Source organism: Gopherus evgoodei, chromosome 11 (genome assembly GCF_007399415.2).
Source record: "Gopherus evgoodei ecotype Sinaloan lineage chromosome 11, rGopEvg1_v1.p, whole genome shotgun sequence".
Taxonomy (NCBI): Eukaryota; Metazoa; Chordata; order Testudines; family Testudinidae; genus Gopherus; species Gopherus evgoodei.
Window position 1 is genome coordinate 39,897,589 of NC_044332.1, and position 26,062 is coordinate 39,923,650.

Here is a 26,062-nt window from a genome sequence, read left to right on the forward strand (position 1 = left end):
GGCATGGGGAGAATCATGGGGAAGTCTAGCACAGCAGCTTCCAGGAAGGGGATCATAGGTGTGAGGTGGGAAGAAAGCAGATTGCCAGAACCAACCCTTCTCCACACCTTTAAAATGTAGAGTCATTTCAACCCTTGCCCTTCCATGATCATCATTATCCATAATCTGGCATTTGTTGGCCATTCATTTTTAACTACTGTTCTTTTGGAAGGATTATAAAAGAATTATAAATCCTAGCCCAATAAAGTGTTATAGCTGCTCAGAGTCTAGGGTGGAAACAATTATATACAATTAAAACAAAGCCAGAGCCAACATTTGTGCACGTTTAAACACAAATGAAAAGTAATCTGGCACCCAGGTTTTAGTACATCAGTGCAGTCTTTGAAATCCTGCTAAAATCAGACAGCAAGAGCTACATAACACTCAACTAGAGTCTCCAAGACCTAAAGCATTTCACTCCCTATTAGTTCAGGAGCCACTCAGCAGCAGCAAGAAAATTTTTCAAGTACTGCACTGAGTGGCACCTGTCTGAGCTGATTTTGTCATCACTCCAGTAGGCACGTAGACATTCCAGTCGAAGGTAACAATGTTTCTGGCCTTGGGTATTATGGGATGTTTCCAACCAGTCACAATCAGATCATCTGGGCCCACGTTCAAGTTATAAACACCACAACTGAGCTTTTCTTCTAACATTAATAACCACAGAAATTGGGCCAGTACATCTTTCCAGATCCTTTGAGCAAGGGTCAATGTATTTTCCTGTAGTTTATTTAATGTACTACTTGATTTTTTTGTTTTCTAGGATGTTACATCTCTCTTCTTTAATTACAAGTTATTTCAAATGATGCTTTGGGTTGACTGGCATTTATTGATACTAATGACACAGGTTTTGAAAATGTTTGCAAGGTGAGAAAGCAGGCCACTGGATATGGCAAATATGAGAGGACCGGTGTTAGTGGCATGTCTTACCCAACACTTACCCTCAGTATTCTATTAAAGTCCTCCTTGTCTACTCTCAAGAAGTGGCAGTTATCTTCTCGTAAAACAATGGATGCTGCTCTTGGAGCATCATTCACTAGTGCTAACTTCCCAAAATCATCTCCTTCATGTAGGGTACATACCACACCCTATAAACAGCAAAACATTTATACACAAAAATCATTATTATAGTTCATCCCATTGAAATGCCATGTGCAAACACTAGACTTCAAAATCCAATATTAAAACAAATGTATTTGGCAGGAAATCAACAGCTAAAATAATGACGAGGAAACAATACTTGATAACTGCTTATTACTATTACTAGAGAAAGGCAAGAATAGAAAAGAATGGGCTTGTTCTCTGAAATTAGACTCAGAGCGAAGGATCCTTCTGGCCTTGCTGATGACAGCAAGCTGTTGATGTAAAAAAAAAAAAAAAGAGATAATGAAAAATGCAGATCTAGTTTGCTGAAGAACAGATTTGGAGTGAAGTTCTCCTCTCCAACAGTGTCAGTCTCTGTTACCCATTCTGCTCTTTTCCATAATACACATGCCCATGATGGATGTCCTGATCTAATGACAGGAGAATCTAGGTGGAACGGACGTACAAATTTCCATCTTCCAGTTTAGGTAAAGGAGGCTGATTATTCCTCATATACCAAGGAAGTCCTCACAGGAGGTGAGAACACCACTGTAATAAGTCAACAGACTGTGGTAGAGGATTTGATCATTAGAAATATGAATAACTGGATATGTGATGACTGTGAGAACTGTTCAGTGACTTACCAGCTATATAGATGACAGCACTCACAAGACATCTAGATATGCTTGTAGGAGTGCTGGAGAGTTGCTTGGTCATTTTATCTACTGACACTAAAGAGATAGACCAGATCTTCAGCTGGAGTAAATCAGCATAGTTCCATTGACTTCAGAGCTACACCAATTTAACTGGCTGAAAATTGGGACCACACGCTGGAGTGAGAGATGACCTAGAAGCTAAATCTGGATGAATAAGAAAAAGGCTTAATACCGGGACCTCTATGGTAGCTGTCACTGAAATATTTAGAGTTCCACATGCAGGTCCAGCATGAGAAAATGTCAGGGGAGATTTTCAAAGGCACAAAAAGTGTAGTTAGGTGCCGAACTACCATTAAAAGTCAAAAGGAGTTAAGAGCTCCCATATTCACCGGTGAAAATCTCCCTCATAAAGAGGAAATTTATTAGGTACTGGGACACTTTCCGGGCTGTACCTTAACTAAAATGAGAACAGATTGCTGACACAAAAATTGACAGTTTTGGAGAGTTATTTAAAGTAGGACTGAATGGTATTCATCCAAGAGTTCTGAAGGACATATGAACAGAATGGCTCAGCTACTAATAAAAATATGCAATCTCTCATTAAAATTAACTACTATACCTGAGAATTGTAAGGTAGCCAGTGCTGTACCTTAGTTTTCTGAAAGGCAGTGGACTGATCCTGCGAATTACAGACTAGTAAGTCTTTCTTCAGTGCTGGGTGAATGCAGACCTGCCAAGTCTACTGTTTTTCACTGTACAGTATAATTTTTTGTAACTTTCTACAGAGAAACTTGAGCGATGTACTAGTTTTTCTGAGGCACGGGTTAGAGTTCAATGCAGAGAATTCTATATGGAAGTTTGTGTGTGTGAAGAAATAAGTGATGACATTAAAATGTTTCAAAGTCATTTCTCTCCTTAACTTTTCAAAATGTAGGTTTATTGGAATCCAAATTCCTCAGTCCCTCGCAAACATTTCCCTTTAAGAAAATGTTTTTCTCAAATAACAACAACTTAGGGAGAGTACTAACAGGTCCTCCTCCCCACAATTCTGCCAAATTAAAGAGCCATCTTCTATCAGAAATCTCTTCCCCATGGAGGTAATTCGAGAATGTGATCAAGTCACATCTTAACCTTCTCTTGCATAAATTAAATAGACTGAGCTTCTTAAGTGTCTGACTAGAAGGCATGTTTTTGAGACCTCAAATCATTTTTGAAGCTCTTTTCTGAACCTGTTAAAAATTTTCAACTTTTTTTAAAGTATTCCAGTAATGATCTTACTAATGCCATATACAGAGATACCAATTCCCTACTCTTACTTGATATCCCCTGTTTATGTGTCCAAGGATAGTGTCCCTCTTCTTAGCCATGGCATTGCAGTGGGAGCTCACATTCAGATGCTTATCCACCATTATCCCAAAATCCTTTTCAGTGTCACTGCTATCCAAGATACTACATTTTTTGTTTCTAGATAGATTGCCTTACATTTGGCATATTATTCAAATAAGCCCACCCACATTTGACTGTATAACTGACCTGTCACAATCATTATTTACTATGCCACCAATTTTTGTGTCATCTGCAAATTTTACCAGCAATGATCTTATTTTTTATCATTGATAAAGATACTGAAAGCATTGGGCCAATAACAGACCGCTGTAGGATCTCACTAGAAATGCCCCATAGGATGAGGATTCCCCATTTATTATTATTATTTCTGTCAGTTAACCAACTTTTAATCCATTTAATATGGTTTACACTGATTTAGTATAGCGCTAATTTCTTTATCAGATGTCTCTGGGACTCAGTCAAATGACCAGCAGAAATTTAAGTGTTGCTACAGCTGTGTTGGCCCCAGGATATTAGAGACACAAGGTGGGTGAGATAATATCTTTTATTGGACCAACTTCTGTTGGTGAGAGAGACAAGCTTCCAAGCTTACTGAGAGCTCTTCATGTCTGGAAAGTACTCAGAGTGTCACAACTAAATACAAGGTAGAACAGGTTGGTTAGCATAAGTAGCTAATACATATTCTAAGAGAGATAAGGTGGGTGAGGTAATATATTTTTTTCTCTCCTTTCCCCTTCCCCCATGACTGGAGAGGTGTTAATAGCTATTTCTCCTTGAATGGTCCATTGAAATATTTCCCAGACCTGAAGATCTCTGTAGAGCTCAAAAGCTTGTCTCTCTCACAAACAGAAGTTGGTCCAAAAGATATTAGCTCACCTGCCCTGTGTCTCTACTATCTTGGGACCAACATGACTACAACACCACTGCATACATATTTGCAGAGACCATTCAAGCTGAAGTGACCCATTAAACCTTGCCAATCATAGGAGAAACATCCTTTTCAGTGTCACTGCAATCCAGGATACTGTCTGGTCTTTTCTCTCAGATGATATAGGGGAGTTAATGCCCCACTTCACCTTGAAGGGTCCCTTGAAATATGGGTTAACTACTTATGCTAACCAATCTATTCCACCTTGTATTCAGTTGCGACACTCTCTCTGAGTATCTTTCCCAGACCTGAAGAAAAGTTCTGTGTGGCTGAAAAGCTTGTTTCTTTCACCAACAGAATTTGATCCAATAAAAGATATTAGACTCACCTTATCTTTTGCAGAAATGTATGATACTTTATCAGTGATACTTGTCAATCAAAACTGCTATCCTGTTTATTTGACACACCTATGTTCCATAAAGCCCTGCTGACTGGCATTAGTTATGCTATCATCCTTTAATTCTTTACCGATTGCATCACATATCTGCTGTTCCAGAATTTTGCTCAGGATCAATCTCAGGTAACCAGCCAGTAGTTACCCGGGTCATCTCACTTACCCTTTTTAAAAAAAAGTTACTTTCTTTGATTCCTTTAGAACCTTCCAGTAGAAGGAGTCCAAAGATGGAAGACAAATATGATTATATGTGTGGAAAGCGTTCATATGAAGAAAGGCACTAGGACTCTTTAATTTAGAGAGCAGAGAAATCAAAGAGGCAGGACAGTGATATAGAAAATAATGAATGACATACAGAAGGTAAAAATCAGGTACTCCTATATACCCTTTCTCAAAAGAATGAAGGAGAATTTAATAATATCAAAAGGCAACATATTTAAAACAGAATTAAAAAATTCTTTTTACACAGTTTAAAATTAATCTCTGGAACTCTTTTGCCACAATGTATCACTGAGGCCAAAAAGACTGATAGGATTCTAAAAGGATTTGACATTTATATGGTTAAAGAGAGTTACATTAGACAGGATAAAAAAATTCTTAGAAAGGAGATAAACCGTTATGCTTTGGGACATAAGTTGACTAGTAACTGTCAGGAATTAGAAAGTAACCTCCTCTGTGAGCAGGTTATTTCCTATCTGACCACTACAGGGATTCTTGTACCTTCCTCCAAAGTACCTGGTATGAAAGTAGAATATGTAGTAGAGATCTTCACTCCTTTAGGGACATTTTTGCCTTAAATCAGAAGGAAAACTAAGGGGTCAGTTTTCTAACCTTTACTCGTGTGAGTCATCCGTACTTATCTGAATAGACCATTTGAAGCTACTTAATGGGAGTACCCTTGAGGAGGAAGGTTGAGGAATGCACATCAATCTATGTCAACTTATTCAAAAAGTACAATACATATACATATTATTTAAAATGGAAACATACTTAAAGGGATCATTTTTAATTGTTTATCAATGGACATTTTAAAAATACTCTAAAGAGAGGTGACACATTGGTTACACTGAAAATAACTATCTAGCTTCTTCAACATTAATTATACGTGCTTAAATAATTAGACATGAAATGGCATAAAAGGAAATACAGAATTGTATCTCCATATTATGGTAAAAGGTTGGTAAGATGAACAATACTTTTTTGTATTTAAAGTTCCTGTATACAAATTATTATATTTTGTGAAGTGATAATAAAATTTAAGCTAACTTATGATGGCTCATATGTGATCATGCTCACAAATGGTAATACTAGACTAAATCAACAACCCAGAAGGAAACAGTTGATCTTAATCCCCAAAGGACTGTAGCAACCATGATGTGGGCACAGGGCTTAGCTAAGGCTGGGAATGTCAAAGGGACGTGGCTATGCCTACACTGTGAGCTAGGCGTGCGACTCCCCTGCTCATGTATGCATATTTGCACTAGTTCGATGAGAGCCAGCAAGAATATAGAGAGCAGCACAGCCACAGTAGCATGGGTAGCAGCAGCAGAGATACAGGTAGCTGTGCCAAGTACAAACCTGCCTGAAACCAGTGAGTACATATTCAGCACAGCAAAGCCATGCCTCCGCTGCCAGTACCCATGATGCTGCAGCTACACTGCTAGCCTTCAATGACAGCTCGTGTGAGTACGTGTACGTGAGCAGGGGAAATCACATCACAGTTCATTGTGTAGACGTAGCCTCCATATGAATTTGGGCATTATTCTTTGTTGTACTGAACGTAGCTACATAGGGATTATAATGCTATAACTTGGGGCAGTTTAGTAGTTGGCTATCAGTGAATGAGAATAAAGCTATATTAAGACAATGTCAGCATTGTGGTGTGACAGCTACTATTGTAATTAAAGTAGTAACTACTGCTAAGCGCTAAATATGTGTGTGACTGAGAGGGTGTGCTGCTGGAGGACTAAGGAGTACAAGCGTTATCAGACACCAGGAGGAAGGTCCTGTGGTGAGGATAAAGGTGTTTGGAGGAGGCCTTGGGGAAGTAGCCCAGAGAGGTGTAGCTGTCACACAGCTGTTACAAGAGGCACTATAAACAGCTGCAAATCCATAGGGCCCTGGGCTGGAACCCGGAGTAGAGGGCGGGCCCGTGTTCCCCCCAAACCTTCCAACTCCTGATCAGACACAGGAGGAGCTGATCCAGACTGTGGGGAAGATCACTGAGGTGAGCAAATCTGCCAATAAGCGCAGGACCCACCAAGGTAGAGGAGGAACTTTGTCACAACAGTCACTGAATATCTTGGAGAGGGTGTGCTTTGACATAATGCTTTATTGTTTGTGTTTGATTTAAGCCACTGTGCAGTACAAGTGTGGATGTAACTGCACTGAGTTATATTTAGGTGGTCTATAGTCTTGAAATGTTCATATACATACAAACTGTAGTCCTGAAATTATTAATCAGCAATGTAAAAGCATAATAAATAAAATAGTTTGGAATCATTTCTTGATTAAAAACTGAAAACGATATTCTACTTTTTACCCCAAGCAACATAATCTTGCTGTAAGTGAAAGTGTATTTCAGTAAAGTTTATTCTTACAGTCCTGCTAATAAAAAGAATAATAAAAGGTCTTCAAAAATACCTTGCCATAAATGACTACATTTACCGATCCCTTTAGGATAATGTACCAGGAAGTACCTTCTTCTCCCTGATTGAATACTATAAAAAAAAGAAAAGATTTTATGCTGAGAATATAGGTGCCTTTTAGCATAAGTGGTTCTTCCCTCAGTTACACCAATATAAAATAACTATACTGAAGTCATTTTAGTGGGTCTTACCATCTTGAAAAAAGTTACATTGGGATTTAAAAGCAATTTTCTTTTGATTTGAGAAGAAAAAACGAATACTAATAATTGTATAATATTTGTATGACACTCTCTTTTTTCTAAGACAATACTAAAAGCAGTTGTAATTTGCCATTGCTCTACAGGTGTCTTTATGAACTTTATGTTATCCATTGCTAACTGATACATAGATTTGGATCTTATAGGGTGCTGAGTGATGTAACACTAATCCTTAAAGTGCTGAGAACCTGACATTAATTTTCCAGTGCTTCTCCATATAAAAAGTTCAAAACAATCATATTTAAAATAATATTTTTATACACAAATCTGGGCTTCTGAATACCATGAAAATAACATTTTTATTAGCATATGATAAAATTAAAATCCATTTTAATTAGAGATGCGTCCAAACCAAAACCCCAAATACAAACACCCCCAAACATTAGTAGGTGCAGAAGTCCAAAAAGCAGTCCAGAGACTTTTTGCAACTGGCCACTCGCATGTTCTGAACAGCCAGCTTTGGAGTATTCAAATTTTGCATCATAATTTAAATAGTGATCTAATACCACACATGAGAAAAAAAAGATATGGTTGGATCCCTTTTACTTACAAACAGTTCCTCCTTTGGGATGCGACTCAAAGATTAGAACACCTGCTAATTCTCGTTTTACCTTAAAATAAAGAGAGAAGAATTATAGTTTTTCTGTGTACTGCATTTTTGGTGCTAAATGTAACAGTATGCCAATGGGCACCATTCTGCTTCCATTGACTTAACTGGGAGCAGGCTCAGGATCAACATGTATTAAATTACATATGACGTGGGGCCAGACCGTGGCTTTCAGCCATCGGTCACAAATAAGGGAGATGAGGAAGGGCTATGCAGAAACAGAAGTTCCCAAAAGAATTTTAGCTGACTCAGCCAAAAGTCCACTTCCAGACCTAGAAGTGGCACTGGCAACACACAGTGCCCGTGGTCATTGTCCCAACTATGGGTAGCTTCTTGGCATGGGATGGAAAGAGTCCCACTATTCAGTCCTTTTTTGTCAATGAGTTATACATAAAAAAGCCCAACCAAAATACTTACTGTGGTAGAAAGATGAGATAAGGCCTTAATGTGAAGAAGTTCTTCATATATAATTTCTAGATCATCTACAGTTCTCTGGCCAGGTCTACAAAGAAAAGACAAAAACCACAAAATACAAAAAAACAACAACCGCAAAACAAACTCCTAGAGTAATGTTTGCAGAATGAGCTCAAGGGGTCAGTTAAGTGCCTTGACATGTCTTAACTATAAAAATAAATTTGCCCTGGATAAGCTTTACACCATAATAAACTCTAACATAACTATTTAAAGTGTTTCTTGTTGGGAAACAAAATGTAACTAACAGGGAAAGAAGAATATTATGTATGCTGTACATTTGAAAGTCATCCTTCAATTTGTGCGGCTAATTAGAAATGGAAGAAAACCTTAAAACTGTTCTGTGAATATACACTTGGGGGAAAATAAAGGAATAAAAGGAATTTCCTTGGCTGTTTTTGCTCCACTTATGTGTTCACTATCCATTAATATTCTAGTCAACTAATTTATAGGAAATATGTTTATGGAATCAGTGAATTTTAGAGTTAATTTTGAATGTGTGTATGAAAGTATTTATACTAGAAACCAGGTTCTAAGTGTTATGTTTTTCCAGTCAGTAAACAAAAACATCATGTGACGTGTGTGTCCAATCAAAACGAACCCACACAACTTGAACTGTGAATATTGAACACTCACAATAAGCTTCTCATAGATACTCTACATAGACTATGAATTAGTCGACAAACAACTTGAACAGGGAATACATTTTGTAAGTTGCTCAGAGACAACTTGTGAACAAACAAATTTCAGAAAGCATGTCTTTGCTGAAACAATCACTTTCTGAAAATTTTCAGCTCTAAAAATTACACAAAACAATATATACTAAAGAACCTAATGAGCTTTTTCAAGGTGAATTTTGCAAAAGCATTTGTACCATTTAAGTGTGAAACAATACACTTTAATGAAAACATCCTAAAATACAGTGGAAGACTAATATCACTTTTGAAAAAAAGTGTTTTAAACCTTTTTTTTTTAAAGTGGGAATCAGATGGAGACAGATGTTCTGAAGTAGTGAGTGCTACACCCTAACATCCTCCACATCAAGAATGTTCATAGCAATGAAAAGACTCCCAAATAGAGTTAGCTCACAGCACTATTCTTTAGTTTTGTATGTTGATAAGGACCTTTTTTATTTACTACCTCTACTAGGCTCTACTTTAGACAATTTATGCAGGAAGCCCCCATTAATATTAATGGAAAGCACATTCGATGAGAGAACAATCCCCCTGCAGTGCAGTAGCGAAAGAGTCTTCATACTGGTTAGGGTATTCTGAGTTTCTGGAAAGCACGGGTAATTGGGATAATTTTGGGGACATTAACCACTAACACTGAAGTGCTGAGGACTGATGTATGTTAGAGAGGTTGCCTTTGAGGAACTCCACACCTAAAGGATACATTAAATTGACTACAATTAAGGGCTGTAGGAACCTCTGAGTATATTCCAACTCATTTCCCCTCACCAGAACCTCTTAATTTTAAATATGCACCACAACCTTATTTTGTACAGGACCAAATTCCTCTGTGATGTAACTCTATTCAGGCCAATGGAGTTAAAAGACAGACAAATATGGCACAAAAACTGTTTCACAAATACTCTAGAGCAGTGGTTCTCAACCTTTCCAGACTACTGTACTCCTATCAGGAGTCTGATTTGTCCTGCATACCCCAAGTTTCACCTCATTTAAAAACTACTTGCTTACAAAATCAGACATAAAATTTCCAAAATGCTATAGCATACTATGGCTGAGAAATTGCTTACTTTCCATAGAATTATAAAATAATTTGATTGGAATACACTGTACTTACATTTCAGTGGGATACTTGAGCCTGTTTTTCACTTGTCAGCCTGTCTGAAGCCTGAGCTCCATCACCCGGGGCTCAAGCATGTAACTTAGCTTCAAGGGGCCTCCTGTGGTGCAGGACCCCAGGAAATTGCCCTGCTTTCTACTCCCTAACACTGGCCCTGCATTTGCGACCCCCTTAAATCTATCCCATGACACACACACACACACCCAGGTCACAACCCCCACGTTGAGAAACACTGATCTAGATGGAAGACTTCTGTGTACCCCAAAGGTTATACGTTCCCCTGGTTGAGAATCACTGCTTTAGAGCACCAAATAATTCCAGACAGTATATGGTATAAATCACAGAAAGCAGTGATACAAATACATTTCATGGTAAATAAATGATTCAATCATAGGGCCAACATCAGACGGAGGGAGCAATCAGAAGGTACAAGCAGGAGAGGAAAGCAAAGTTTTAAGATTCGGTTTGAAAAATGGACGTAGGTAGAGTGATACAGAAAGCCTGGTCCAGATGGCAGGAGATGCAGAGTTTTCCACATCAGTACTGAAAACAGATTAGTGCAGGGTCCTTAACTCGAGCTTTCTGCTACATATGATATCCAAAGTGTTAACAATACAGTTGAATCCTTGAACAGCCCTCTAAGATATGTAACAATGGTGCTTTTTGAAAAAGATGTTTCCAAAAAATATTCAGTACAACAGGAGATGCCAGTACAGTACTAGAGGGTCAGAGAATCACATTAAAAATGAATATATTGCTCTTAAGTTCTCCATCTAATCACCTGTTGGAGAAACAGACTAACTAAATCATTTATAAGAGAGAGAGGGAGAGAGATTTGTTGCAGCACCTAGCAATCTTTTCACTAAAAAGGAATTGGTTGGAGACTTCTACTGGTTAAAAGTAGTAGTGAAGAGATCATATAAAATATAAGATAAATCGACCTCTCTTGTCTGCCAGACAAGCTAAATTTTTCATTTGTTCTACATTTACCAATGGCATGTGCTTTTTATTACACAGATGAAAGCATACCTTAGCATAAAGGTAGCATGGATGGAATTATGCTTTTCTTACACAAAACAAAATAAATTGTACAGGGAATAACAGATATTGATTTGGTACTGCTCTGCTTTCTAGTGATTCATAAAATGTTCACTCTCCTGTTGCTGTTACTATTAACAATTGGTCAAAATTTTGCTCTCAAGTACAAGGGTGAAGCCCCCACTGGGTTCAGTGGGAATAGACCAGTATAACAGAGAGTATAACTCAGCCCCTTGTGCCCTATTAAGTAAAACAAGCTCTTTATCCTAAGCTAGTACATAGTGTCTTTCACTGTGTATTCATCTGCCATAATAAGACAACATGAGGTAAGGCTTAACAGTTAAAACTGATATATTCTTTAAGTTAGCAATAGAATTAATTACATTTGATGTGTACAAAACAGCATGTCTGGATAAATGGGTAAAGATATACAGTACATCAATTAAAAAATAAGGATTATGTCCAATTGCATGAGATCTCTTCTGAGAATCGGATATATTCTTCCGTCGATGTGTTCATTTGTCTCCCTTTAGCATTACTAAGAGTATCACACATGACATGGAGAGGAATGGAAATCTATAGTGGATATACCCAGTCTTTATTTCTGCTTCTCCAGATGTCACATGGAGAGATATTAGGCATCACTGCTTCGGTTAAACCTGTGTAGTGCCCCACTGATATAGATTTGTAGGATCCTGCTGTGTAAAGACCTAGTTTCTGCAGGGGACACATTCTAGCAGCAATGCCTGGTTATATACAGGATAATAAACGGGGATAGATGGAGAACCAGACTACTCAATAATGAATGGGAGACCTCAGGTGATATTAAGTGATCAATAAATTCTGTTCACTGTTTGGGGAATTTATCAAGGTCAGAGACACTGAGCTTCTCTTTACTAGAATGTGGACAAAAATACAGAATTTACTTAACCATCAAGAAACCATATATGTTCTGGAAAGATCACTTAGTATTTTTATTACACTTCCCAAACTCTGAGATGATAAAAACTGGGTTGGGACTAGCTGAGGGCCAGTATAACTTTATTTTAACAGATTTATTTGGGCATAAGCTTTCGTGGGTAAAAAACCACTTCTTCAGATGCAACAAAAGCTTATGCGCAAATAAATCTGTTAGTCTTTAAGGTGCCACCAGACTCCTTGTTGTTTTTAACTTTATTTTACACACCCATTAACATATAAACACATTACAATGGCAGCTAAACTGAACACAGATTTCATAAAGGTTCATATATTTTCCCTAATTATTCTAAATATCATATCTTTCCATGCTATGACTCCTGAAAGCAGGAGAATAGGCTACTTTTAGTTGTCACTAATATATATGTGGGTGTGTGTCTGTGTTCTCTCACCATATTATGGAAGAAGGCCATCTAAATCTGTCTTCTTGATTCAGGGCTCCTGGACAATTTCCTTAAATTCCATTTTATCACGTATTTATCTTGTTCTATTGTGCAAACCTCAGAAAGAGGAAATGCAGAAAGACATCTGAATTTATCTCAGTGCTAATTCTTGATTGATTTCATAGAAGTTAATGGTGAAAAATCCCATTGGTTTATATAGAATCAGAATATGGCCTTTGAGGAAAAAAAATCACTATAGTTGTGTCCACTTAAACCAAGGCTGAATTTGGCATTAGAATTAATTTTTTTCAGGGTAAGAGAGTACATTCATGGTGCTATATAAATGGTTGTTAGCAATAGCAGCAACATTTACTTTGCTATATAGTGTGTCCTCTTCTATTTTCCTTGTATAGTAGACTTTTCTTTTCCTTTCTATAACATGATGCATACCCACTATATTTTTAAAAGTGTGAGCCAACCCCAGGACACAAAGTTTATTAGTGATCACCTGTGTACTCATGTACTTATGAATACTAAGAAATCTGTAGCACAGATTTACTGTTTTAAGAGTGGTGCTGCTAACATACTGCACATTAGAGTATAACACTGTACAAAAGAGAATACAGTATATATTACAGTATCACCTCCTAAGTTAAATACTAAATCTAAGGCATATTTTTCACCTTATAAACAGACTTCTGTCATTAATGTTTGGCTTTATACTATATTGCCATGTTTAATTAGTCCTACTATCATTCATGCTACAGCTAAATATATTAAACACAAACTAAAAAATCGAAAGAAAAAAAAAGTTTCAGGATGTCATTCTCATACTGAAGGATTGAAGAGCTTGCAAATTAGAGCTGTGTTAGACCTAAAATATTTTCCCAAGAACCTACTACAGGTCTTCACCTGTGATAGCAGGCATTGTGAGATAGCAGGGAGCTATGTTTGCAGCTTCACATAAAGCTAATTTCACATTCACAATGTATGTGTGTTTTTTTCAAATACCAATAGCAACAAGAGCCTGTCAAAAATTTCCCTGAAGCTCTATTCTGTTTTTTAAACGGTAGAACATTCTTTCATAGTTTGACAGTTAAAATGCTGCAGTTAATGTAATAAACAGAGAATCTTTTAAGTCGGCTGTCAAAACAAGCGACACTTTTTACTGGAGAGTTTCAGATTCCGAACAACAGAAAGTACCTTTCAAAGCAACAGCTTCATTATACAATCAAATTCTCAAAGTAATCTTCTCATCAAAGAATATTGTCTTATTTGTTTCATGGCAATTATCTGAGCTTTGCAACCTCTCCGGAAATGGTGACTATTATAAAAGCAGCTCTGTTGGTTTGAAAATTGCGGGTCCTACTCAGGTTGATGTGGAGCCAATGTCCCTGAGGCCCTGACACATCCTTCAACTCCTGGCAGATGTAGTGGCGTCTAATCAAAACTGCTAGGCCTTTGAGGATCCACTGAGGTTTCAAAGGCATTGACACATCTTAGCACAGACAGGATGTCCAACTTCCAGTAATGTAATGCACGAAAAGTGAGCTTTATAACAGTCATTAATATGGTACCATAGGTTGAAAATGTGAAATATGTTCTCTCTGTTCCCAACACCTCATGGAATATCCTTAGAGGATTTTCCATGGGGATCCAGCCTGTGGAGGTAAGGAGAGGACATATGGAGGGGGAACAGATGCTATTCTCAGCATTCCCCCATCCTCCTCTCAACTCTCTGGAAGGAGTTCAGTGATAATTATCACTGATCTTTGTCAGTATTAACTTATATTGGTTGTGCTGAGTCCAGTGAAAGTCACCATATGCAGAAGGATTTAGTGGGCACTGTAAGCATCGTAGTCCACGGGAACACTTCTACAGAAGCCATGCAACCATCAGATGGTGAGGGGCTAGGAAGTGATGCAAAAGTATGCGTTGTGACAGATCCAAACCAGTGGGGTACAGGAGTCTGGTAGAGGGCAAATATACTGGTCACTGGATGACTAGTTTTCTGTTCCCTGAGTGACCAGAGCAGGGGCTGCACTAGAGTAATCAGGAACCAGCTAGAACCAATTAAGGCAGACAAGCTGATTAGAACACCTGCAGCCAATCAAGGCAGGCTAATCAGGGCACCTGGGTTTAAAAAGAAGCTCACTCCAGTCAGGCGAGGAGGAGCCAGAGGTGAGGAAGTGCGCATGAGGAGCTGCGAGCAAGAGGCACAAGGAGCTGAGAGTGAGAAGGTGTGCTGCTGGAGGACTAAGGAGTACAAGCGTTATTAGATACCAGGAGGAAGGTCTTGTGGTGAGGATAAAGAAGGTGTTTGGAGGAGGCCATGGGGAAGTAGCCCAGGGAGTTGTAGCTGTCATGCAGCTGTTACAAAAGGCACTATAGACAGCTGCAATCCACAGGGCCCTGGGCTGGAACCCGGAGTAGAGGGCGGGCCTGGGTTCCTCCCCAAACCTCCCAACTCCTGATCAGACATAGGAGGCCTTGATCCAGACTGTGGGGAAGATCACTGAGGTGAGAAAATCTGCCAATAAGCGCAGGACCCACCAAGGTAGAGGAGGAACTTCGTCACAGCGTCAATAGCAGAGATGGTTCTGGTCTCCACCGTTCTCAGGTAGTCCCTGAATTTGATGGGTCAACTCCCATCTACTCATGGGTTTGAGGAGTTCTGCTCCCCATCTCAATGGAAGACAGATAGAAAAACTCCAGGAGTGAAAAATGCTGAGTTTCACTGACCCTAAATAGGTTTGCAGAAGCATCGGGCTCATGGCTTGGCTTTCCTTTAGTGTATGACACAGGGAAAGCTCCTTTGATTTTCAGCGCAGTAGTGACCTCTAGCATTAACAAAAATGGAAGCTGTCCATTTTCAAATACTGTCACACTAGAAATCATCTTCTACAAGATCAAATATCTGATTTTAATGCTTATACTTTTTGAAATTCAACATTTTTATTAACCATTTGTTATTTATTCATGTTGTGCTCAAAAATGTGCTAACTGCTTCACATACATATAATAAGATAGGCCCCTGTGCCAAAGAGCATTCTAAACAGACAACACAGAGACAAGAGGGGAGGAAGGAAAGAATGCAGAACGGAAATAGAACAAGAGCAATGGGCAACAGGTTTGTATAATTTTTGGTGGTGCCCAGAACAGGTCCAAGTCCTGCTCCCCAACACCTGCCTTGTAAGCCAATATAAATAACATAAAAATGGACTGGAAAAAGTAAGCGTTTAACAGTTTCCCTATATTGCATGGTGTGTGGGGGTACAGGGGGGATAAGGGCTCTCGCTGAGGGTGAGGGATCTGGGGTGTGGGAGGGAGCTCAAGGCTAGGGCAGAGGATTGGGATGTGGGGGGATGAGGGCTGTGGCTGGGGGTGCAGGCTCTGGAGTGTGGGAGGGGGCTCAGGGATAGGGCAGAGGATTGGGGTGTGGGGGGGGTGAGGGCTCTGGCTGGGGGTGCAGGCTCTAGGGTGGGGCCGGAGATGAGGAGTTTAGGGTGCAGGCAGCTTGCCCCAGGACTGGGGCCAGAGGAGACTCCTCCCAGCCCTCTCTCCACCAGCAGCAGCGAGCTCCGGGGGAGGGGCTCCCCTTTCCCTGCCAGCCAGGCCTGCCAATGCGGGGGTTAAAGGGGGCAATTTCCCACGGGCCCGGGCAATTTAAAAGGGCCGAGGGGTCCCAGGCACTACAGCTCTGCCTGCTCTGGGGAAAAGCATCTCTTGATTCCAAGATACTTTTGATATGCCCTATGCAGATTCCAGGGCAGCTGAGGCAGCAGAGTAGCAAATACTGTTGCCTCAGCCATCCTGGAACCTGCATGGGGCATATCAAAAGCATCTCTGAATCAAGAGATGCTGCGGCTTTTCCCCAGAGGAGGTTGGATCGGCAGGGCTGCCCTGGGGCTCCTCCAGGCAGGTGTGGGACAGGGTTGCAGCAGGCCAAGGGCTCCTCTGGCAGGGGAGGGGCGCTCGGGGCTTCTCTTGGCGGGGAGGCTTGTGGCCCCAGCCAAGGGAGGGGGCCAGGGACCCATTGATTGATCTGCCCTGGGGCCCAGAATTGCTGTCAGTGGGCCTGCTGCTGGCAGCACACTCACTCCACCTCCGTCCCGCCCCCCGCGGTGCTGTGTGCGCGCTGTCCAGCACCGGGAGGGTGGGGGAGAGGGAGGAGGATGCACCCTGTCACCTAGTGGCCTTATTGTGTGCCTCCTCCCTCTGCAGACAGCAGCAGCCGCCTCAGCCTGCCCCACTCCTTTGTAGTCCAAGCAGTGGAGCAGCACTCGTGGACGCAATATGAAAGGAAACAGCCAGAGGCCAGCAAGAGAGTGCAGCATGGAGAGTGGCAGCCAGCCGCTGCCCAGAGTGGAGGGATGCTCCGGGGCAGGTGCGCAGGGCCGGTGAATGGGTCCAGGGGAGAGGCCCCGCCCTGAACATTGCTGGAGCTGCCCCCTGTGCTCTGAGTATTGGTGGAGCACAGGCACCACAGGCCCATACAACTCACTACCTGTGAACAAGAGGACTCTTGTCAAATAGTTGTGTTGTATTCAAACAATTTTTAGTAGGAAAACTTTCATGTTACATTATAGGCCCAGCCCAGTTCCTGCAAATGCAAAAAGATTTTTGTCAATGACCTCAAAGGAAACAAGATCAGGCCCTGTGTGCATATCTTTCTTGAACTGACATTTATGAAATCAGAAGTTCACTTGAAAGAATTATTCTCAGTGCATTTAAAAGCCAATGAAACCTTTCTTAAGCAGTCACCAAAATTCATGTGCCTCATAAAGGGGTCTTTAAATAAAGGTTGAATGAACTTTGTATTGGAAGCTTTGCAGTCACTCTAAATTAAGCATTTAAGACATAGGGTTGCCTACTGGAGGAGGGCCTTAGTGCGGGTTTCACTGTACCTGAAGTATATTCATAAAAACAAGGACTGAACCAAAGGTTTTGAGACAGAAGTTTAACCTGGTGGATATGATGGCATTAGTTTCCATCTGAAAAATGCAGACCTCTTCATGTGACACAGAATCAGAATTGTAAAAAACATATATTGATTTTATAACAATAAAAAGCATGTCAATAAACTATAGTCATGAAAAGTTTCATATTTTGCTAGTAAATGCAATGAGCCAAATTAATCCCTGATATAACTCTAGTGAAGACAGCAAAGTTCTACCGCAGATGAATTTGGCCGAACGACTGCTACGGAACATTACAGGTAAGAAGCTATCTGCTATGTTGCTATCTTGACAGTCCATTAATTGTTAATGATTGACACCTAGCTGAGTGGCATGCCAGTTCTGAGAGTGTTAAATGTAGCGGTATTCTGAAATTGCATATTTTCTTATTTCTGTGAAAAGTGGCAGCAGAAATAAAAGTTCAACATGCTGTACTTCCCATAGAGGTGAACACAGTGACTATTTACAGACCTTGCTGCTCATCTTGAATTCGCAGCCCAGCTTATAAACAGTGATAAAGGGCTGAAACTGGATAGATTTTATAAGACACTTTTACATTTTGTACAGTTTCAATGGACTGATGCTGAAATGGAGTAATCAGTCAAAAGGAAGCCTGTCAATATGCCATAGGTCCCTCATAGTTTCTCTTGTTACATGGAGAAACAGGCAGCAGAATATAAAGATTTTTTCAGAGGCCAGAGGCCTGAGCCACAAAAAATGGCTATGATTTGGGCTAAAATTTTGACCCCACTGTGTTGCAAAGTTCAGGGTTGTTGAGACCAATCTAAAATATTAACCTATTAATCTGCTTACGGTTTTCTGAGAATCATCCTCATATGGGCATCTGGACCAATCTGAGACAGCAGAAGCATAGTATCCTGCAGCTCCTCATCACATTCCTTCTTCTCTTCCTCAGTTGGCATTGGGGCATCTTCAGGCTCATCATCCAAAAATCGATAAAACAAGTATTTGTCTTGGAAATGGTGTTCTTGATCCACTGAAAGCAACATCATTGACATCAGATATCAATATCAGGTATCTTCTCATTAAAAAGGAACCTTCACAGAAATGGTATATTATGTGGTGTGTGGCACAGACATAATAGTTTAACAAGCAAGAGAAAATGGCAGAGAAATACCAAGAGAGTGAATTGCACTTCTTGTTGATACACGTTAATAGTTTGTACAAAACTGCAGGTCTAGGAACTTTTTCTTAATTTTGCACTACAAATGCTTTCTAAAGGTTTCTATACTTGTAGCTTTCTCTCACACATTTTTTTCCTCAAAGCAATTCATTCAAGTGAAACTGTCCACAGTGGACCAATAATTGTATAAACAACAACTCTATTTATACAGACCTGTTCCAACAAGACCCTCTAGTATGATTTCCTTACCCAGTCAGTGTGGCCACGGCCTAAAGGTAATATATTGAGAAGTACCTAAACTCCTTCTAAGCTACTCTAACAACCACAAGGGTCCCCGGAGGCTACTGTGTATATTGGCAGGGCCAAATTCACTGGCACAGACTCTAGTGGAAGGCCTTTGAGAGCAGAATGTCTGTCATGATAAGATTACAACAGCGCATAACACCCACCCACAATCTCCCATCCAAGCAAGCAGACAGTTCCACTCCAAATGTGGGAAATGCTGACTTAACGGGGGCATGGCCAGTGTGGCCAGGTAGTGCGCTGATTCAAGGCATCCATGCAGCAAACACTGCAGATTCTGTGTAGCCCTTGTCATAGGTTAGAGCTGTAATTCCGCTTAGGGAAGGGCAGTGGAGAAAACACACTGCCTTCCTACAGGGATGAATCCTCTCTGGGGTGCAAGGGACAAAGGAAGTAGATGGAGGTGCAGTTTGGAAGTTCAGTGATTCACATGCACAAAACCTTGGATACTGAACCTGATCTGAAAGTGTTTGTGATGTTAAAGAAGGGGACAGGAGGGATATATGTAAAGGCAGGGGAAAAACCAGAGATAAACCCAAACCAAAATTTAGATCTGAACATTAGGATGTTTGAGATCCAGATCTGAATTTTTTAAGTGGTTCTTATAACAGGCCAACCCAAACCCATGGATCCAAACACTTGGAAACATCTGGATCCAGGTCCAAACATTGTAGCTCAGGCCTACCTCTATTCATAATCCATTACTTTTATGTCACTGTGCCAGCACATCTCATGGGGGTTTTCAATATATGCAAAGATGACTATATAACCACACTAGCCGTGAACCCTGACCACACACTAATAAACATAATTAGAATTCCTGCCACCATTAGATTGCAATTTGATTTACTTTTGAACAGTCTCCTGAGTTACAAAGACATATTGGTGGAATGCTGCAGTCAATACTGCTGCATTTACCCGGATGAATTAAGACGCAGTCTGCTGTGTTTCTAATGGGATCACAATCCCTTCTTTTTTCATGAAGGAGACCCATAAAGACTTTATTGGGAGGTATTTTCAACATGTTAGATGGCATCTGATGAAGTTTATCTTACCATGGTTAAGAACACCTTCCTCCAGCAATACTTGCCACATGCCGACAGCCTGTGTTCGCGAATGAACACAAGGACTTTGTTGCATCATCCAGTCTACCAGTTCTGTTCCTACACAACATTGCCTGAGGGTCAAAAAAATCATATTAAAACAGGTCAGTAAAAGGAGATTTTTTAAAGCATCTGTCAAGAGTAGCAGTATCAGCAACCTGCATCAGCGGGACTAGTCAGACCCCATCATAGAAAAAACAATGCTGAAGCATTCACTATCATCTATTTATACCTGTTTGAAAGACCTGTCAAATATGTTTAGTTTTGAGAGAATTATTTAAGCAAAACAATCCAAACCTTCTGGGAAATGGAATTTTAAGAACATAAGAGCTACTCCGTGCCATACTAGATCACCTAGTGCAGTATCTTATGCCTCATAGTTCAAAGGAAGCTTTAAGTATACCACACAAAGCACCTACGTTTGCAATACTATACTGGGATGACACTAGTTGATCAACTTTTACCTTGAAGCATGACGACTGCTGTATTGGTAAAGGACTTTTTTATTTCTGTAAGTAATAAATAATACCACCACCTAACTCTTATACAACGCTTTTCATCCGTAGATCTCCAGGCACTTTACAAAGGTGGTCAGTATTATGATCCCCATTTTACAAGTGGGGAAATTGAAGAGCCATGCACATTTGAGGTACTATCTAATTAACAACAGCAATAACAATTTTTAGCCTAGCTAATGTAACTTTAGATACTATTTATTATTCACATAAATGTTCAATTCTTTTTACACCTACTACATTTCTTTTAGCAGCAAATTTCACAGATTTATCTTACACTGTAGCCATATCTTTCTATAATTTTCCTAAGAAACAGACTAACTCAGAATTTCAAGGCCTACCCAGAACAGAGTTCCAAACTCCATGTGCACAGTGACTAAGAAAGCTTTCTACAAATTATCAGGCATTAAAAAAAAGGTGTGTGTGGGGGGGGGGAATTTACTCCAGTAGATATCAAATGTAACAAGTTCAATATGAGGCAGTTGGCTGATAAAGTACATTTGTTACCTTTGTCCTTTGGAAGGGGCCAGTCTTATATTTTGCAGGGTACTGGATGAAGACATATATTAGGCTTCAAGCACTTAGCTAACCAATGGGGCCCACACAGGAGGAGCTGAAGAGATTATTATAATGGTGCTCCACAATCTGCATTAGTTCCCTGATCACTATTGGATTTTCTGGTATTGAGCTACAAGCCTATTGAGGAATTTTGCTTACACTCTTCTCTAGGACCCTCCATGCTAGCTGTAATTATCTAACAGATCATGACTGACACATCCCACGTATAAGCTCTTATGCTGGAGGAAAACCCTTCTCAACAGCAGTCCCAAGGCTCTGGAATAACCTCCCAAAGGAAATCAGAAATACCCTGGCTCTGACCATCTTCAGATGTAAAGGCCTACTCTTTGTCATAACAATAGATAAAGCATCAGAGCAGAAGAAACCCAGCAGCATGACCAAAACTAGAAAATCACATAAGTAACCACATATAAAATAGCAACTGTCTGGTCCATCTGGACAAATATCACTATTCTACAATACATGTACAGATTCTAAATCTGAAGGTGATGGGGCTACTGAAATGCTCGAATTTAGATTAGAGTGTGACATGTTTTTGAAGAAAGCGACAAAGAGTCCTGTGGCACCTTATAGACTAACAGACGTATTGGAGCATAAGATTTTGTGGGTAAATACCCACTTCGTCAGATGCATGTAGTAGAAATTTCCAGAGGCAGGTATAAATATGCAGGCAAGAATCAGTTTAGAGATAATGAGGTTAGTTCAATCAGGGAAGATGAGGCCTTCTTCTAGTAGCTGTGGTATGAACACCAAGGGAGGAGAAACTGCTTTTGTAGTTGGCTAGCCATTCACTGTCTTTGTTTAATCCTGAGCTGATGGTGTCAAATTGGCAAATGAACTGAAGCTCAGCAGTTTCTCTTTGAAGTCTGGTCCTGAAGTTTTTCTGCTGCAGGATGGCTACCTTTAAATCTGCTATTCTGTGTCCAGGGAGATTGAAGTGTTCTCTTACAGGTTTTTGTCTATTGCCGTTCCTAATATCTGACTTGTGTCCATTTATCCTTTTACGTAGGGACTGTCCAGTTTGGCCAATGTACATAGCAGAGGGGTATTGCTGGCACATGATGGCATGTATCACATTGGTGGACGTGCAGGTGAATGAACCGGTGATGATGTGGCTGATCTGGTTAGGTCCTGTGATGGTGTCACTGGTGTATGTGAGCAGAGCTGGCACTGAGGTTTGCTGCATGGATTGGTTCCTAAGTCAGAATTACTATGGTGTGGTGTGTGGTTGCTGGTGAGAATATGCTTAAGGTTGGCGGGTTGTCTGTGGGCGAGGACTGGCCTGCCTCCCAAGGTCTGTGAAAGCAAGGGATCGTTGTCCAGGATGGGTTGTACATCACTGATGATGCATTGTAGATGTTTTAACTGAGGACTGTAGATGATGGCCTGTGGAATTCTGTTGGTTTCTTTCTTGGACTTGTCTGCAGCAGGAGGCTTCTGGGTATACATCTGGCTCTGTTGATTTGTTTCCTTATTTCCTCGTGTGGGTATCATAGTTTTGAGAATGCTTGGTGCAGATCTTGTAGATACCCAAGAAAGAAACCAACAGAACTCCACCGGCCACCTACCCAGTTTGACACAGTTCTATAGCACTGGTAGTCTTTATACAAGAGGCTGAAGAACAGAAAAGCAAGTGGTTTTTTGCTTACGGTAAATTGGCAGAGTCATATGAAGCTGACTCAGCACCAACCTGCATGCACTGTGCCTGCTGCCAGGGTATCTCTCCTATAAGAATTCTGAAACAAGGAACTATAACCTCAGAAACTCTTATTGCTACAATCATTCTGATAAACACAAGTGTTCCAAATTTCTCACTGGTTTATAATACATCAAATTTAATGTCAGTCAATTTTAGACTGAAATCTAATGGAAAACTCTCTCTCTGAAAAAGGAGATCAGTGATACACTGATTAACTCTCAAAAGTGGAAGTACTTAGAGATTGTAAACCACTTTCTGTATACTCATAATTACGTATGAATCATTTGGATTAAATATTAAACAGTAAAGCTACTCAAATGTTTCTTAATCCAGCAAGACAATATGATAGAGAATCATTTATAGTTGTGGACTTTCAATGCCTATCTTGCCAGTGTCACAAAAGTCCCCTTTCAGCAAGACAGTGCTGCCACCAACAGGAAGATCAGAAAGACTGACTGTCAAGTGAAAAGTTTAATTTTAAATAGACCTGAGAATTTATATGATGTGAAAACCGCATTTCTCTATGTGAACTTTCAGAACTCCACATTGAGCAAAATGGGTGCAGCACTTTTGGGATCAATACAGTAGCACAGTCTTTTAATGAGATTTTCATTCATTATTTAGTGATACACCAAAAGACCTGGATCTATATTTTCACCCTGATGTGTAAAATATTCCTGTTAACCGTACTATTAACTTTTATGGGGGGTTTATATGTATGCTTCGTTCACAATCAATTTCCAGTCAAATTACCTGGAAAGGATTTACCAAGAACATTAAACACTGCATAACACCAGAAACAAATATCATCTCAGGATAATTTCAGACCGTTTGAGACCTGAAGGCATGGTAAGGCATAAATCACAAGTCAGAGGATGGTAGATGTTAAAGTTCCAAACCCTTTACACAATCAGTTCACACACACCTGTAAGTCTTCAGATGATATTTACGATCTCTTATCATATGAGGTGCTCGGGAAAGAATTGCATTGCGTAAAATCTTTCCAGCTCTGAGGATCTTTTCTGATGGCACCTTGGTGAAGATGAAGAATAAAGGGAACAAAATGAACAGAGGTTAAACATTTTTAATATTTGACTATATAGCTTGCTGAAAGAAAAAATACCATCCAAACCCCCATAAAATAAAAGCCTCTGCACAAATGGTTAACTGGGAAGAACACTAAAATTGTGAGGACTCTAAGTCTAAGGCCTGGTCTACACTATGTGTTTAAACCAAATTTAGCAGCATTAAGCCGATTTAACCCTGCACCCGTCCACACAACGACGCCCTTTATATCGATATAAAGGGCTCTTTAAACCGATTTCTGTACTCCTCCCTGACGAGAAGAGTAGTGCTGAAATCGGTATTGCCATGTCGGATTAGGGTTACTGTGGCCGCAAATCGACGATATTGGCCTCTGGGCGGTATCCCACAGTGCACCATTGTAACCGCTCTGGAAAGCAATCTGAACTCAGATGCACTGGCCAGGTTGACAGGAAAAGCCTCGCAAACTTTTGAATTTAATTTCCTGTTTGCCCAGCATGGAGCTCTGATCAGCACGCATGGCGATGCAGTCCCAAATCCAAAAAGAGCTCCAGCATGGAGATACTGGATCTGATTGCTGTATGAGGGAGACAAATCTGTTCTATCAGAACTCTGTTACAGAAGATGAAATGACAAAGCATTTGAAAAAATCTCCAGGCTATGATACAGAGCCCACAGCACAGTGCTGTGTGACAAGCATAACGGAAAGCCAAAGAATCAAATGGACGTCATGGAGGGAGGGAGGGGGTACCGAGGACTCCAGCTATCCCACAGTCCCTGCAGTCTCCGAAAAGCATTTGCATTCTTGGCTGACTCCCAATACCTGAAGGGTCAAAAACATCTTCCTGGGTGTTTCAGGGTATATGTTGTTAATTTACACCTTTCCCCCTACCCCCAAAAGAAAAGGGGGGAAAAAAAGGTTTCTCACCTTTTTTCAATGTCACCTTATATCTACTGCATGCTGCTGGTAGACGGGGTGCTGCAGCGCTGAACACCAGCATCCCCTTCCCAGTGGCAGACGGTACAATATGACTGCTATCCATCGTCATCATCAGCCCGTGAGTGCTCCTAGCTGGCCTCGGTGAGGTCAGCCGGGGGCGCGTGGGTAAAAATGAGAATGACTCCCCCCACCCCTTTCATGTCTAAAGAAAAGATTCTGTACTGCCTGGACTATCATAGCAGCGGGAGGCTGGGCTCCTCTCCCACCCCAAACCTTTAATGTCCTGCCTGGACTACCATAGCAGCTGGAGGCTTCCTCCCCCTCATTTTATCTCACTAAAAAGTCAGTGTTTCTTATTCCTGCATTCTTTATTACTTAATCACACAAATGGGGAGACACTGCCATGGTAGCCCAGGAGGGTTGGGGGAGGAGGGAAGCAATGGGTGGGGTTGTTGCAGGGGCACCCCCTAGAATGGCATGCAGCTCATCATTTCTGCGGGATCTCTGGGGCTGTGACACGAAGCGGCTGTGCTCTCTGGTTCTCTAGTAGACTTGCCTCATATTCTAGGTAGGACTGACTCTATTTTTAGACAAAACATAAAGAAGGGAATGACCCGGGGAGTCATTCCCATTTTTGTCCATGCACCCCCGGCCGACCTCAGCGAGGCCAGCCAGGAGCACCCATGACAGCAGCAGATGGTACAGAATGACTGATAACCATCATCTCATCGCCAATTTACAATGGCATGGCAGATGGTGCAATAGGGATGGTAACCATCTCTGCTACCTTGCAAAGGCAAATGAATGCTGCTCTGTAGCACTGCAGTACCGCGTCTGTCAGCAGCATCCAGTACACATACGGTGACAATGACAAAAGGCAAAACAGGCTCCATGGTTGCCATGCTATGGCGTCTGCCAGGGCAATCCAGGGAAAAAGGGCACAAAATGATTGTCTGCTGTTGCTTTCACAGACGAAGGATTGAGTGATGACATTTATCCAGAATCACTCGCGACACTGTTTTGCATTGGGATCTCAACCCAGAATTCCAATGGGCGGAGGAGACTGCGGGAACTATGGGATAGCTACGGGATAGCTAACCACAGTGCAATGCTCCGGAAATCGACGCTAGCCTCGGTAC

At 40.8% G+C, this 26,062-nt stretch overlaps 1 protein-coding gene across 5 annotated transcripts in view; it reads right to left on the reverse strand.

Annotated features, from left to right (window-relative positions):
* The window catches only part of RAPGEF4 (Rap guanine nucleotide exchange factor 4), a 227,608-nt gene that overhangs the window by 51,953 nt on the left and 149,593 nt on the right, over positions 1-26,062 (reverse strand). For all 5 annotated transcript variants that reach the window (XM_030580527.1, XM_030580526.1, XM_030580525.1 and 2 more), the window contains 7 exons: positions 23,865-23,971; positions 20,099-20,220; positions 18,410-18,593; positions 8,377-8,461; positions 7,903-7,963; positions 7,091-7,167; positions 981-1,127 (listed from right to left, as the gene is read on the reverse strand). In XM_030580527.1, the coding sequence (XP_030436387.1) occupies positions 981-1,127; positions 7,091-7,167; positions 7,903-7,963; positions 8,377-8,461; positions 18,410-18,593; positions 20,099-20,220; positions 23,865-23,971 (783 nt within the window). The remainder of the gene's footprint in view (positions 1-980; positions 1,128-7,090; positions 7,168-7,902; positions 7,964-8,376; positions 8,462-18,409; positions 18,594-20,098; positions 20,221-23,864; positions 23,972-26,062) is intronic.